Below are 16,927 nucleotides of genomic sequence, written 5' to 3'. Positions count from 1 at the left end.
TTGAGCAAGTTCAAATCGTAGATTTTTTACATTCGTATATGATGTCTATACATTTCTATAGCCATATATTCAGAAATGGCTTCATTCAAAACAAACTAAAAAAGTGTAAAACCTCTCAAGTTTCTTCAGTTTTTCTCACCTCCAAACAATCACTTCAACCTACTTACAAAGTTTTACAAGCCATACAGCATAAGCTTGTACAATCCTTTCAAAGCTTAAGATTGCATAGCTTCAGTTTCATTGATTTCATTTAGCATGTATTCATTCTGGTACTCTGTCAGATATTGCGTGGATCGCTTTACATCGATGAATAAATGGTACACCCTACTTACGTCCCCATGTTCCACAAGCGCTCCTTTTCTTTTCTGGCATGCTAATGCAGCTAATATGATCAAGTGCATTGCATACCTCAGTGATGTTTCCACACTGATCTTCATCAATAAACCCTTTGCACTGATGGACATCTTCACATCCTCTTCTTCGCACCTGATATCAAGAATCTTAGAGATCTCATCCTCCGTGTAGGGTTGTGTGCATATGATGAGCAGACGGTCAAGGAAATCAGCTGGTATCCCGTGTGGGGACCTGTCGTTTGTGCCACGTATGTTTGTGATACCATGGTTTGTTGCAATGACAAGGATAGGGGCCATCTCATTCTCCAGAGCTCGATTCAGAAAGGAGAAGCACTCAATATCCAGCATGTGCGCCTCATCGATGAAGAGCACCCCAGGGATTAATTCAGCCTTTCCTCCCACCAACCACTCCGTAACCTTTGAATTAACTTGTTCACGCACTTCAGAACAAAGTTCACCAGTGTCACCAGTAAAGAGTGCCAGAAATCCTTGGGTTCTGGAAAATTGATTCCAATACAATGAAAATAATTTGTGAGACAGAAGCAAGAAAGAGAATGCATTCATCAAACTTATGCAAATAAAGCAGGTTCATCAGTAAAGAAGTAAATAAACCAAGATAGATAAAGAATTTCCATGAAGGTAAACCGGTTAAATGTATATTTCCATGAAGGGAAATGCAATGTGCTTAATTAAATCAATTTGCTTGAGTTACACACTGGGTCTAATCAAATTGATCCCTCCACTGGCACGGTCTCTTCCTAAACTAAAAAGTATAAGATGGACAATTTTATTGTTCCAACATAGATTGATTTACATAAAAAAAAAAGAAGATAAATAAAATAAATTAAATTAAATTAAATTGCCAATAAAAGATATTGTCCCAAGATTACAGGATAAGCTCTATTTGCAACTCCCAAATCTAAATGATGCAGAAGAATTCATACCTAAGGTTTCACAAGCCCATCCTTCGAAAAATACTTAATAGATGACGAAATCATGGCTTTTGTAACAGACAAAGATCTAGAGTCTAAACCTATGAAGTAATTCAACAAGACCAAGGAACTGGCTTTTCTCAAAAACACTTCTGAAGAGAAACATTGTCTTACTCATGTCCCTGCAATTTGTGATAAAGGAAGGCAACCATTTTCATCTTACAAAAAATCCATTTGCAAGCTTGAGCACAGATAAGAATCTACTCTACAAATTGATAGCTTATCATATGGTCAAGGCAGTATTCACTAAATAGAATGCAACTGGATTCACAAACTGTTGAAATCCTTGTGAAAATTAAGACAGGCCATCCAAAGTTGGATAGGTTTTCAGACTCTTTAAATCGTGAAAATAAGACTATATTTTCTACACCAATCTATGTTTCAAGGATATAAGGTACCTAGAATGTCTCTAGTCCTTGATTGCTAACAGCTAGTGTCTAATATCTCAGTCTTTCCAATGACAACACCACCAAAACCAAGGAATATGATCACAAAACCACAAGCAACAAGCAAATACTTCAAACAAAATTATCAGCAAACACTTGGCAATCAATAGCACCCAAAGCACAGGGAACTTCTCCAGAACAAGAAATTCAAACAATAACCACAGAACAAAGAGGTACCTGCTATTGATAACATCAATCTCATGAAGCGTGACACATTGAACCACCTCCTTGCGCTTCAGAAGCTCCCCCTCTGGACACCGCACGAACTTCGTGCGTGATCCTACAGCATCATAGTTCATCGTCGTCCATGTAGACCTCCCAAGGTTCGTGACCTTCCCTGACGCCTTCTCAAGCGCGACCACATCCCCATTCTGCACCTTCTCCTTCATCAGCGCCTCGATCATCTTCCCACCAAGCTCGAATACGGCCTCCATGTCGGTCGTCTTCAGTGTCAGCTTCCCCGTCATCCAAGCCACGCCACGCTCCCCGCTGGCAAGACGATTGATGGTGATCTTAACAACCTGGCCCTCAATGATCTCGACCTCCTCCGTGATCCGGACACCGATCGCTTTGCGGAAGGCTTGGGTTAGGGCTTCCGTCTTGGAAAACTCGAGGGAGTAGAGCTCGGAGGCGGAGAGGGTAGCGAAGGGGGTCTCCAGGCCGAGGGATTTGGCAAGTCCCATGGCGATGGCAGTCTTCCCGGTGCCGGGCTGACCAGCAAGGAGCACAGCGCGGCCAGAGATGCGCCCCTCTCGGACTAGCTGGAGGATGAGGCCGGCGGCGCGGCGGGCGGGGAGCTGGCCGACCATGCCATCGGACGCGGAATGGGCATCGAGAGAGGAGTCGAGGCCAAGGCCTCGAATGTGGGAGTGGACTCCGATGCGCTCAATCTTTGTCCGTTCATTGCTCCCCAATGGCTTCTTGATCTCCGCCATGGCCGGCGGAGGGCGGAGACGGGCGGCGGAGGAGAAGAACGGCGGCGACGAATGGAAACGAAACGAAACGAAGGAGCTCTGGAAATATGATTGTGCTTCGAGGAATGGAAACCAAGGGTTTAAGGCGCGAAGAAAGGAGAATGTTATCGGATTCGGGTTTGTTGGAAGGATCCGCTTCGCTAAGCTTATTCATTGGAAATATGCATATATAACCCTGTAAACCAGAAAAATTATTTAGAATGATAAATAGAATCATTTAAAATGGGGAAAAAAAAAGAAGAAAATTTGAGTTGGATACTTGGATGGCTTGTAGGGTGTTATTATACACAAGTCCCAGCTTTGCTTATGTACATATATTTTTTCTAGGTTTTACTGATAAATAACTAAATATATTAGTATTGTATTGACAATTGACATAATTATATTTTTCCTAAGATGAATAGAACATCAAGGCATTTGAACAAAAGATTAAAAATAAAGTAAAAAAATTGTAATTTTATATGAAAACCAAATTTTGTCCCAGTTAAGGATGCATTTTCATAATTCTGTGTGAATGTCTGGCAACAAAAGCAGCTAAACAAGTTCAACACAGGAATACTGGTTGGAAACTAAATTATTAATTATGTATCAGATTGGTTATAACTGTTCAGTTTCGATAAATAGAGATAAATAAATCAAATTCTCGGAAAAGCTGACTTTACATAACATACCATGGACGATCATCGGCCGCCTCTCAGAAATAGATGTAAATGAATGTGTTCATTGTGGTCAGCCAACAAATAAGGTGAAGTGCTTTTCTGAGTGAAATGCATGAACTCAGTGTCACAAAATTATCAGTCAGGCCTCCAAATGAATAACCAATTCCCCAATTTGAGATAATTGCAGTTTGCAGACACCTGCAACAGATGACAAGCAGATTACTATACATCTAACTAATTTCTTATTTCACTTCAAAAGAGTATAATGTAATGTTACTTTTATAATTGACATGAAAAGAATCTCACCAAATTGTATAAGCTTGTCACTTGATGCACAAGAAGGATTACACTATGACTTCTAGGTGAAGAAATCTTACATAGCATGCATTAACATTTGTCCTGTGCTATCCAGCCGCATGAAATTATATTCGTGTATGTACACTGTTCAAGTCTTCTTACACAATCAAGAAGCAGAGAATACCTTCCATTATGAAAGAACCATGCAGATAATTTAACCAGAGACCAAGTCATTATCTTCACCCATTTCTCCTGACTATAGTATTTCGTTTGCGCAGGATGAAGTAACTTCCCTTCATGTCTGTACACAACCTTTCAACATTCTGATATATAAACAAAGAAACACTTTAGCAGAAGGGATTCTACTTGAAAATGTCACTGAGAACTGTCTCCAAGGATTCAAACTATTGAATGTTGCCTAACCATTATATGCAAAAAATAGCCCCCATCAAATAAACAGTTGCACAAAATTTCTTCTAATGATGCAGTTCCTCGAGAATGATAACACCATTCAAGTCTCTTCTTTTCTTTTCGGTAAACTTCTGCATCTCGAGGCTGACCTGCTTGCTCTAAACCAACAATAAGTGCTGCATATGTGCCAACCGAGACAGGCATTCCTTCATTTCTCATTCTTGAATAGACATCAAGACCTTTTTCAACTTCACCAGCTTGCAAATAGGCACTTATTAATGCTGTACAAGTAGCAGAATTCTGGTCTGTGGAACACAAATAATATAACTTCTCGGAAAAAGATGGAAACCCAGAACAGCCAAGCTTGTATATCAAGAGAGACACTAGATATGTTCCCAGGCAAATATTAGCTCGAACCATCTCTTCAACAATCTCCAAGACCTTCTGATACAATCCACTTCTAATGGACAGACCAAGCAGGGAGATATATGCTGATTTATCGAGTATTTGCCTCATCTTTATGCAATACTCAAATGCTGTTAGTGCACCAGTTGACCTATGGGTTGCATAATTGGTATGAACAACAGCAGATATAATATTGGAATCGAGTAATAGGTTTCTATGAAGCGACTCGCTTAATATATGCTCTATCGCAACAAAATTTCGCATAGCCAACAGATTGATGATAATTCCTCTATCGATTTCAGAACTCATATCAGTAACAGTTGATTCAGAATCTGTGATTTCCTCTACCATGCCTTCACAAGACAGATGGGGATTGACTTCTCGGAGGAGGTGATCACTTTCCCCAGATATCTTAAGAGCTTCTAGTGCTTCCAAAAATACAGGACGACGCAGAACAATGAAGTTCTCCTTCATGAATTGCAGAATTTGAGCCATCACTGATGTTTCTCCAGCTTTAGAACATTTTTGGACAAGAATATTGCACATAGCTTTGTCAGGGTGTATTCCTACTTCTTGCATTTTGTTCATTACCTCAAGGACAGCATCAAATTTACCTAAGAACAAACAAACACGACAGTTGTAATTGATTTACAGTCTCAACATTAGCGAGTTGAAAGGAGAAAAGCTAATAACCTTATCTATAATTACCCTACAAATGCACGAAATATAATTGATTAATTGTACCATATCTTATCTAAAGAAATAAAATAAGCAAAATGAAACAAGTGATAACCTGAGAATACGAATGCAAAATGCAAAGGCACTGCCCTTGTTTTATAACATAAGATGAACACAATTCCAATTTGATCTGTCCAATATGAGGAAGAAAAAGAAAGAAAAAAAAAACCCTCAAGATCGGGAAAGATCTGTGAGCATCTGCATGAAAAGTGCTCCCCAGAAAATTACATGGAGCGAGAAAGTTTGGCTCATAATACCTTTTTCAAAAATCAACAAGCCAACAGGAGTTCTGATAAAAAAGAAAAAGTCAACCTAAATAAAGCTGCTAACAGTTAACAGTTAACTATGAATGTATTATACTTTAGCCAGGGAATCACGACAATTGTTCTAATACTGGCACACCGTGGATCCATTTTCTACATAAATGAAGTGATGATGATACATACACTTCACTGAAATTATTGGAGGTACTACTAAAGTGTTTTCTGTGAAACATTCCAGAACCATGCCAAAAAACTGAAACTTGGCTTTGAATACTCACCAATGTTCACATCTGATAATGAGAGATTTTCAGACCATGGGATTTCAGTTTATCTGTAGAAATGAATGAAATGCAATGTTCAGAGATCAAGTCATACCCTAGGATTATAGAAAATTATAGCATACATCCCAAATATTACAAGGTCAAATCACTTTTTTTATAACTTTCTTTAGCATTTTTTTATACTCTAAATTAGTCTCAATTATCTTCCCAGCTCTTGTCAATTGCCAAAATCTTCTTTTGTCCTTCAACTTATATGTTTAACTTCACCCTTTGAAACCCTTTAAAGCTAAAGATGAGACCTTTCTCAATAGTATTAGAGTTAAAAGGTGATGACATCAAATACAAAACCACTACAATTTAATGGCAAACACTAACTAATCAAAATCAGCAACAATTACTATGCCTAAAATATGTGTTCTACAAATCTCCGACTTTCATCTTGAAGCACCGCTTCTATACTTTTCCTCGCTAACATGCTAAAGGTATTAGTTTTGCATCTAAATCTATGAAATGCAAGGCAACATTAATGAAGTTAGTATCTACAAATGATATCAATCCGCAAGTGTGCCAACACCAACAACAACAATTCTATGCAATTGGAACAAAGATACTCTATTTAATAAAAGGGCAATACTGATCAATTAAAATACTAAGCACTAGAACAAGGAGGATATTTTCACCTTCTCCGGCTAGATACTCCATCAGCACCGTATAAGTTTGGCAATTGGGAGTCAACCCAACCTCCAGCATCTCCTTATAAACCCTAGCCGCCTCCCTCGGCCGCCCATGGTCGAACAGCACCTTGATGAACGCCGTATAAGAGACAATAGTGGGGCGGCACCCTCTGGACCTCATCTCCTCCCAAGCCTTCACAGCCCCATCAAAGTCCCCAGCTTTCCCCATCCAATGCATCAGAGAGGTGTAGGTGGCGGCATCAGCAGCGATTCCCTTCTCCTCCATGTCCTGAAAAACGCGAAGCATGGACTGGATTCTGCCAGCCTCGCCAAAGATATCGAGCATAGTGGTGTACGTGAAGTGATCGTGCTTGAAAGAAGGGAGCTTTGAGGCCCAATTGAAGAAAAGCCAGGATTTCTCCATGGGAGGGTGGGTCTTGAGGACTTGGTTGATGGTGAAGGAGTCCCAGCGGATGGGGAGGAGGTGGAGTTGGGACTGAGCTGAGGACCAGGGGGAGTAGCGGAGGAGATTGGAGATGGAGGAGATGGTAGTGCGCATGTAGACCGGCGGGGAGGGAGGAGTTTCATCGGCGACGGTGGTGGCCGGCTTCTTGGATCGCCGGCGAGGCCGGAGTTTGGGGAGGAGGCCGCCATTGGAGGGCATTGAGGGAAGTGAAGGAGAGGTTGGGCTTTGATTTTTGGGAAATTTAGGAGAAATATGGTATATTTTTACACTTACCTCCTTCTCTTTCTAGGAAATTCTGAAAAGCACTCTGTTGGTCCCTATTATTTTTCTGAAAACCCTATAAAGCCCCTCCTTCAAAAGAGTTGCAGGGAATTCTTTAATAATTACATGTATACTATTTAAAACTAAATTTTTTTAGCAATAATCAGAAAAAAAAAAATTTAATAGCCTTCTCATGTGTAGTAGATGGCAGTGCATCAACAGCAGTTTGATCTCTCCTGGCGAAACTGGAAATAAAATTTAGGAGTGCTGAATTTAAAAAAATTATAAATATTAAATAATTTAATTAATTTAAATTTAAGATAATAATAATTAATATTTTAAAAATATAAAATGTACATCCATCTAAGTTGAAATGTACAAAACCTATCATATCTACATAATTAGTAAATAACTTAATTAACAGTTAAACACAAAATTAACAAATAATATAATTAAAAAATAATTTAGCACAAATTCATAATCTAAATTCATTTATGCAACAATTATTTAAAAAATAATGTATGAATAATCAAAATTTCATAAAAATTAATTACAATAAATATCCACGACAATTTTCATACCAAATAAAAAACCAAATATTTAATAAATATTCAACAATTATTTAACAAATATCAAATATTTTTAGACAACAAATAATCACTCTAAAAGATAAAATATAAACTCAAAATAGATTGAGCGAAAAGAGAAAACTCACAATCTGCAATGAGATTTTGAAATAAAAATTGAATTTTTATAGGGTTTTATTTTTATTGTTATTTATTATTACTATTTTTTACATTGATACCTAAAACATTAACAATTATGTATCGAAAGTTCAAGAAAAAACTATTTCTAAATATAAAATTTAAAAACAAAATATTTGAAGATCCATGTTTGGTTAGCCATATTATTTATTACTGTTACTTAACATCAATTTTATTTAATATAGTAATTTTATTATTTTTATTTAATTTATTTAGGTGGGTAAAATTTAAAAAAAATAATAAATAAAGAGTATCACTATGAGTATGAATTATAATTATTAATATTTTAATATATATATATATATATTCACAGGGCAAGGGGGTGCTTGAGCACACCCTTGCCCCCCTCTAAATCCGTCTACGTCTCCTGTATAAGGTGTTAATTTTGTTGAAGAGATTGTCACGCCCCGAACTCGGCTCGCCAGACCCGGTGCGCTAACAAACGACCACACACCTACAAGACCAAGACCCAGTAAATGTGCAAGGCCTCAAAACCCGATTCTCAAGTGGTGATTTATCAAGCTCCTGATATGAAAAAAAAATAAACAACAGATTATGAGCTTGACAGTCTAGTAAGCACCCACTAAAAAAAATTATAGGGATCATTTACAAAAATCATAAATTATCAAAATCAAAATCAGAAATCAAATTTATTTCAAATAAACACAGATGTCAAAACCAAGCATATAGGTCCCCCAAACAACTATTATCAAAACAAAATGACAGAACTCATATATTTACCCTCGGTGATTCTAGCCAGAATTATCAAAACTCATTTTTTTTTACCCTCGGTGACCCAAACCGAGCCAGATTTATCAGAGGCCGTTATTCTTCACCGACGAAAAGCGGTGGCAAACTATAATTTCTATATCAGAGTACATGTCGATACATTCAGTGTTTAACCTCAGTGACAGGGTTATTGCAAAGTTAGTTTGGGGACTACGAGTATTGTGTCAAAATATTTCATGTTCACAAAACAATAAATTGTCAAAATTCATATGGGCAAAATGCAACTAATTTGCAGTCGAGTGATTCCATTTTTATCATATCAAAATAAACCAGTTATTTTAATCCAACCATGAACAGATAATTTAAAAAAAATATATTAATAATAATTAATCAAAAATTAACTAAAAAATATCTGAAATTCACAATTGAAGTAATACATATTTAAATAAGCTGTCTAAAACTTTAGAAATTAAATAATCTGAATTTAAATAGATGTTCAATCCTTTCAGATAATTCTAATTCAAAATAAAATATTACTCACTCGGAATTTCAAATAATTTAAAATAATTCCAAAAATAATAATAAATAAATAAATAATCAGTATTTTTCTCAAAAATTTCAAAAGTTCACAAAACTAGAATTCTCAAGTATATTCATATAATATGATTTATATGTGGGATACTTATCTGATTAACGCCTCAAAAAATACTCCCAAACTTTACACCTTTGGTATGTCCTACTAACAAGCAATAGTATTAAACAAAAATATTTTTAGAAGGGTACAAATGCAAAAAGTTCAACTATTATTCTACACTCCCAAATATTAATTATTGCGAGGCTACAATAGCAATTACCCACTCTAAAAGTCATATCAATAATTTCAACATGATCAATTAGTGCTAAAACCCTCATAACTTCACATACACTTTTACAAATCACAAATTTCAAAATTCTGGGAAAAAAGACATCTAACAATATGACATATCCGAAATTCACACAACTTAAAGTACTACACAATTTATAACATTCAATTGAATGTCCAACTATTTCTGAATGCTTATAATTTAGACGTATCCCTTTCAAATATGAATATCTCTCAATATAAAATCTCAAAAGCAATAATATTTTACATGTAGTCAGATAACTCAGTAATGCATCATTTTCTTATTTTATGCTATACCAGATAAAACATCTGAGACAATGAGAAACACCAAACAAACTTCAGATTCTGCACAATAAAATCATTGGGCACAATTACACTAATAATGCTATAACTTTTAAAATACTCATCCAAAGAATCTATATTTTTACCGGTATCTAGAAAACATCAAACTATATAACTTTGTTATATTACTCTTCTCCAAATTCCATTTACAAGACCATCAAATTAGCTAAGCAATCTTTATGTTTTCTGCAGAAATATTATTGAGCACACTTATAGAAATCTGATCATATCTCACAATTTACATGGTTAAAAATTCTGAAATTTTGCAGAGTCAAAGATAAAATCGTCCTCTATAACTTTATTATATAAACCTAAATCTAAATCAGAACTTAATATTATGAAATTAATCAAAAACTGTTCAAGGGCTTAACAAAAATCCTGTCCGCGTCACCTGCGTCTAAAAATTTATAATTTACAGAATACTACTCCAAAAATTCTGAAATTTTGCAGGTATTTATAAAACGTCGAACTCTACAAGTTTTTTATTCGACTCTCCTCCAAATTCGGCCTCTAAGACCTCTAAAATCGAAGAGGAGTTTCTGCCATTATTAAAAACGAAATCTAAAACCTAACAAATTAATCACCCATCCATCACTAATATCAGACATTAACATACAATAATAATTCTACAATATTTTTCAAAGATCCAAGGAAGAGGGGTTTTACCTCATCAAAGACAGTCAATCAACCAAACCCATGACGACGAGATCCTTCTCTTTTCCTCGTCGCCGATACCACCCGCAAATAGGGAGAGAAGGATGAGACTAGGTCTTTCTTGTTTTCCTAACGGTGATCTAAATCGGAAGGACCTGAAGAGCAATCAATGGCTAGGATTTAGTTTAGTAATATCAATGGCTAGGATTAAAATTATTAACAACGGCTAGGATTAAAATCACATCAACGGCTAGGATTTAATTAAAGGGTGGGGCTCACAGAGATAGATTTGTATTCCAGCTCACACGGATTGAAAGCACAAGTGTGTGTTGTAAAGCTTAATTGTAGTAGATGACAGTGGACCAACGATAGTTTAATTTTTGACATCAAGTCTAATTTCCTATATAGGGTGTTTATCCTAGTGAGGATACTGGCTTGAACCACATGTGAAGGGTAATATTGTAGAAATTATCTACTCAAATATATTGATATATAACACATAATTTGTTCATATTTATTAAAAAACATTAAAAAATTTGATGATACTCACACTTGCCAGTTGCAGCTGCGGACAAAAAAACCTCTAAACTAATAAAAAAAATGTATACTTTTTTATATGATGATCTCCAACATCGAAAAGCATTCTCTTTCCATTTAAAAAATAAAAAATAAAAAACCAATATTGAAAGAAAAAAATCCATTTATATAAGTGTATATAAAAAAAAACATTACCATTATATATTATTCAAAAAGACAAAAATATCTCTTGGCTCTAAGCCCCACAACGTGAACTTCAATTTTTCTTTAATTTTTCTCTAATATATATATATCAAAGAAAATTGTGATTTGGTGTGAAGTCTCAGAAAATTATTCTTGAATGAGTAGACAGAAAGTAAACTGAGTGTTCAAATCAGATCAAATCAAATGAAAATAAAGGCCATACACACACATATATATATAAACTGATTGGTGCATGGTCCAAAGAGAGTGCATTATCATGGGATTGAGACCACCAACCCAACCAACATCAGCATTTAATTAATACATGCATTTACACATAAATCTCATTGAAACTTTTCAGACAAACCTCTCATGCCATTCATCACCCTTGTCTCTCAAAATGCATGCATTTTCTCCAGATAGCACTATTGGTTATTAAAACATGTCAGTTTAAACACATATATACTGTTTAATTTGACTTTTTTTTAAAAATAATAATGCTGATGAATATGAAACACTACCTGAATAAGTCTAGTGCATTAAGGAATGCAGAGAGAAGGGATTGCCATTTCCAGGAATAGTCAGTACATCATCTTGGCAATGTCCAAAAGCCATCACAGAATGGCTTCAGAGTCTTTATATAAGTGTATATATATATATCTACATTACACACTAATAAGAGACCGAAGACAGCAGTCAACGACGACATCGACGATGCTGATGATATACATGTTACATTAAGTAGCCATAGATGATGATGATGATGAAGCCAAACTATAGATCGGTTAGTCCTCACGACTCACTCCCCACATTCCGGTCAGTTGCAGACCGTCTTCAGACGCTTTGTTGCTTGAACGAACCCTACGATCACCTGCATCTCATCCAATTGCTTTACGGGCAATTGGCCGGATTCACATTGTTCAGATCACAGACATTACAAACCAGTCTGAGTACATTGGACAAGATGAAGGTGTACCTGGGACATGAAATGCCTCTGAACAACATCGATTAACTGCTCCTTTGACGGGTTAGGACTGGCCCCCATCTGTATTTCATAGCCGATAAAATTAAAATTACAGTACAAATGATCGTCAAATTTTCAAATAGAACAATTTGAGTTAAACTGATGAGCTTACAAGGTTGAAGTGATGCCAATATCTCCATAATGCATTAGTTTCCAGTTTGCTCAAGTCTACTTTCTGCACCAAACCGCTAGGAAGTTTTAGTTGTTTGTCTTTAAAAAGTAATGGAACTAGTAAAGAGAGATGAACAGTGTTTGGTGTTTCATCTTGTGTTTCTAAGTACCATGGTGCCACTTGATGATGAAATGGATCCTTTTGACTGAGAATCACATGAATGAGACCTGCTCAAGGATTTGTGAGTGGAAACCTTATGTGTCCGGGATTTTGATCTCTGTGGTTTATGTGATTGAGTGTCATCGGATGCTGTAAGAACCAGTTACAGTAAAAGACATCAAATAATCATATAAAGATTAAAAAAGAAAGAAAGGCTGACAAGGCAGGCTGGCAAAATAGTGAAAAGAGGATGCAAATTATTAGAAAGTTACAAGTGATGTACTAACTAACTCCACCTTAAGCAACAAAAATGGCTCATGATTTCATTTCAAAGAAAATTGTATGTTTAGCCAGCAGAATTAGATGGGATAAAAATTTTACAGATTAATGTTCTTTAAAATCAGATAGGAGATGAACTATGCTACTAGTACATGTAAAAGAAAAGAAATGTATTTATACTCTCTCAAATTCAACAAAAGTTGAGACTGAAAATAATAATGTTCAATAAGAAATGTTTGAAAAATAAGAATGTACACATGTGATATCACCGCTGGGTCTACCAAAATTGAAGACTACGTACAAACATGCTCACATGACACACAGAAATAGCAATCAAGCATTGATTGAACTTAAGAAATCTTGCAGAAACAACAACCAGATCAGGTGATTTATAAATTCAAGCTCAATGTGCTCTTTTTTGATAAACAAATTCCTAATTATACATCATCTAGAAGATTTGATGGCTCAGTAAATTCACATGCTCAGCTCAAAGCTGGTCCATTCATGTGTTTTTTTTTAAAAATAAAATAAAATATTAAAGAAAAATATACATGAGGGGTGGGGATGGAAACAGATAACAAAATAAATGCTGAGAAAAACTCACCCATATCTGATGCATTCCATTGCATGTTTTCGCATTCAATTTCATCATCCTCTTCATGACCAGTGGGAGCTTCAATTACACTTAGAGCATTTCTTTGCAGCTTTACTTCTATGCCATTTGTCAGAACCTGCATGCTCGTAAATGAGGTCACTTTGAAGCATTTAATTCATACCAGTTGCATCAGAAAGCAATGACTTCATAAGATGAAATGAACAATGTTAGCCAGAAAGCCCAAAAACAAAAAAAAGGGACATCAATCAAACTTATGGATATAATTAAGCAAGGAATACCCAAACAGTTATCTTGATGATAAACCAAATATAAGACACAAAATCATCAAGGTCAAAACAAAAGGAAAGGGCAATGTAAGTATTCTTTTTGTAGATCATGAGAAACCAGCCAAGAATTTGCACATCAGGAATTAAAAACCATAAGACACTGTACAATCCTTGCGCACAAAAATTGTCTATCAGAATCTGAGTACATTACAGGTTAATGGAAAAGTCAAAAGGTTGATCAGTTTAGGACAGAGACGACTAGTTTGAAAATAAAATTAATCAGGTTCACAACCAAAGCTATAAAATAATTGAAGATAAATAAGATAAGTATTAGATCCAAAGTTCAAAAGAAATTAAAAAAAAATGAATATCTAAAGCAAGAGCAAATAAACCAGTGATCCCAATAATGCAACCGAATAGCAGAATTATGCACAAGAAATCCTAATCACGTTTGGGAAACTCTAAAATGTTGATCTATCTGTGAACTTAGCAAAATCAGGAAGGACAAAAAAACAATAATTTAAGTAAAAGTCATCTATTTGAGTTAAATTGCTGGGGAAAACACAGCTGGAATCAACCTCCAATGACCAGATGACTAAGAAAAACTTAAACTTTAAGCTATACCCAAAAGTAAAAAAGTAGGAAACCCTAAAATTCCTCAGAACGCAAGTAATTAATTAAAAAATAAAAACAAAAGACAGAGTAAACCCTAGCAAAATTCCATCCAACAGACCACCAGCTCAAAACAAGTTTCCTAAATTACATATAGAGAGCTACAATTAGTAATTTCTAGATCTGAATAATAGCAAAGCTGGAAAACCATGACCATCAAGCTGCAATAGAAAGTAGGAAACCCAATAATCCCTAAAAAGAAAAAGAGAAAAAGAGAAAAAGAGAGAGGACCAACTATCATATGAAGCAAATTTTTGCACAATAATCCAAATGATATAAATGAAAAACAGAGACCAAAATTGCATACGGAACAGCAAAGGATGCAAATTTTTATTTCCAATAATTGCAAATGCTAGAAAGCCTGGCAATGAAAGCCAACCAATCACTAGCTCAAAAAGGTAAGAAACCCTAAATATACATCCACCCCAATTCCATTGAATCCGAAAAGCAATTAAAACCAATAAATTCAAACAAAATTCAGTCGCATTAAACTGAATTAAACTTAGAGAGATACCTAATTGCACAAGATCCAATTTTTTTAAAATTAAAAACCCACAAATCCCAAGCTCTAGACTCACCAATTCACCCACATTGTCAATCAAACCCAGCAAAAAATCAAGATCACTCCACCCCAAATTGCAATCCAAAAGCTTCAAAAATCTCAAATCACAAAATTCCCAACTTTCACCCCAAAAAAACCAACCAAAATCTCCCAGAGAAGAAAAGATTAAACGAAAAACAAATCAAACAATCAAAATCAATCAAGTTACCAGCCAATGCCACCCGCCAAGCCCGACAGCCTTCTTGACCACGCCTTGAAGCCCGACAAGAACCGACTTAGTGCGGTTATTCCCAGTGACCACCACCTTGGTATGTCTCGGCAACACCGAGAGCTCCTCCTCGCTGCTCTCTCCGCAGCTCTGGCCATACCCTCCACCAATTCCACCTTCCAGCATGATTCCAGCACCAAAAAACCACTAAAATTCCTCCAAATTCAAGCCATCAACCCCCCTGAAAAGCAAGATCAAGCATTGGCGCTCGAAAAAGATTCCAACTTTGGAGAGAATTGGAGGAAAGATCGAAGAAATGCGGGGAATTGGGGGAAATCCGGAAGAGGAGTGTGTGTGAGAGAGAGAGAAAGAGGGTTTCGGATGAGAGTGACTGTGCTTTCTTTTCTCGCTCGCTGTCTGCTTTCGCTGCTATGAATCCCGACGACCAAGACTCATCCAATAATATTTTGACACGTATTCATTCCGTCAGTAGTATGGGGCCCACTTGTCTCGGGTACGGGTTTGCCGTTACGAGCCTGACGGCAGGAATTGTGTGACGGTAACGGCCGTTACTTTCAGGGTTATTTTCGGTAATTTACTCCGAATTGACACTTTTTTGGATCTTTTTACAATCATGTCTACTTGAGTCTTGTAATTATCAAAACATCCTCTTTGAATTTTTATTTCTATATAAACTTGAATAAAATTGAGATTTTTGCTAGTTTTTTTATATTTTTATTTCTATGCTTGATTGTTTTAATTTTTTTTAAAATCAAAATAAAAAAATTCTCTACCAGTCTACCTGTGTTTTGACTGGTGGAGGGGTACGTGTAAAATTACTTTTGAAAGGGGAAATATACTAAAATAGACACATATGTCTGATTTTGAGGTTTTACATGGGTGTAAATGTAAAATAATTCTTTTAACTTTATTGCCGCCCCCTTCAAAAAGTATGAAATTGCTTGCAAGTCCTTTTAACTTTTCACGGAACTCACATGTAAATATAAAATAATCCAAAGAACAAGAATGTCCTTTAAGTGAAGCTTTTTGTATTTTATTGTAATAAATAAATACATATATATATATAATAATATTATCAAGTTTATTGGGGTTATATGTAAAATTCCCATGTTCATTTGCCACGTGGCACAGCGTCAGAGCACGACGGACGTCCTTTTCTTGGCTTTCGCTTTCGGTCCCTTAAAAATATCTGTGGGCGTTCCTGGGAAAACAAGACCTGGTGGTTTCCCGCCATCTGCGAGCATCCTCAGCCGCACATCATGACGCTGAAAAATCTCATCCGTTGGATAACGCGGGAAGGAATTGGCACCGTTGGATTGAGGTTTATTTTGATCATAAAACGTTGATTTAAGTTTTTATAATGAAATAAATTGAATTTATTGTAAGTTAATAAAAAAAAATATTCATATGAAAAACACAATAAATAATGGTTCATTAATTTAATTAATGTATGAAGAATTTTAAGAAGACAAGAGTTTTTTTTAACACAAACTATATTTAAATATTTTAACTAAAAACTTAACTTTAATTCAGTTATTGATTTTAAATGTTTGAAAATAAATTATTTTTAAAAATAAAAAACCCTTCATTATACTTTGATCTATGAATATATAATTATCAAACAATTTATTTTATTATTATGTGTGTGTGCGCGTGTAAAGATCAACACATAAAATAAATAAATAAATAAAATAAG

The 16,927-nt window shown here is 35.5% G+C and overlaps 2 protein-coding genes across 3 annotated transcripts; both read right to left on the bottom strand.

Annotated features, from left to right (window-relative positions):
- Positions 1-7,176, bottom strand: LOC120274695 (ruvB-like 2). Of its 2 annotated transcripts, none has more exons than XM_039281223.1 (4): positions 3,731-4,105; positions 3,437-3,622; positions 1,969-2,940; positions 1-849 (listed from the first exon to the last, which is right to left on the bottom strand). In XM_039281223.1, the coding sequence occupies exons 3-4, from the start codon at positions 2,724-2,726 to the stop codon at positions 216-218; spliced, it is 1,392 nt and encodes a 463-aa protein (XP_039137157.1). In that variant the 5' UTR covers positions 2,727-2,940; positions 3,437-3,622; positions 3,731-4,105; the 3' UTR covers positions 1-215. The 2 variants fall into 2 exon arrangements, 1 of the variants encoding a protein (XP_039137157.1); XR_005540961.1 differs by lacking the exon at positions 1-849 and adding an exon at positions 6,500-7,176 and having other exon boundaries at positions 2,730-2,940; positions 3,731-5,151.
- Positions 7,177-11,847: 4,671 nt separating this feature from the next.
- Positions 11,848-15,623, bottom strand: LOC120274883. Its single transcript, XM_039281428.1, has 6 exons — positions 15,211-15,623; positions 13,491-13,617; positions 12,618-12,757; positions 12,449-12,511; positions 12,289-12,357; positions 11,848-12,201 (listed from the first exon to the last, which is right to left on the bottom strand). The coding sequence occupies exons 1-6, from the start codon at positions 15,394-15,396 to the stop codon at positions 12,130-12,132; spliced, it is 657 nt and encodes a 218-aa protein (XP_039137362.1). The 5' UTR covers positions 15,397-15,623; the 3' UTR covers positions 11,848-12,129.
- Positions 15,624-16,927: the final 1,304 nt, after the last annotated feature.

The sequence above is a fragment of the Dioscorea cayenensis genome, chromosome 13 (genome assembly GCF_009730915.1).
Source record: "Dioscorea cayenensis subsp. rotundata cultivar TDr96_F1 chromosome 13, TDr96_F1_v2_PseudoChromosome.rev07_lg8_w22 25.fasta, whole genome shotgun sequence".
Classification (NCBI taxonomy): Eukaryota; Viridiplantae; Streptophyta; class Magnoliopsida; order Dioscoreales; family Dioscoreaceae; genus Dioscorea; species Dioscorea cayenensis.
This window is presented reverse-complemented; position numbering and strand designations above follow the sequence as displayed.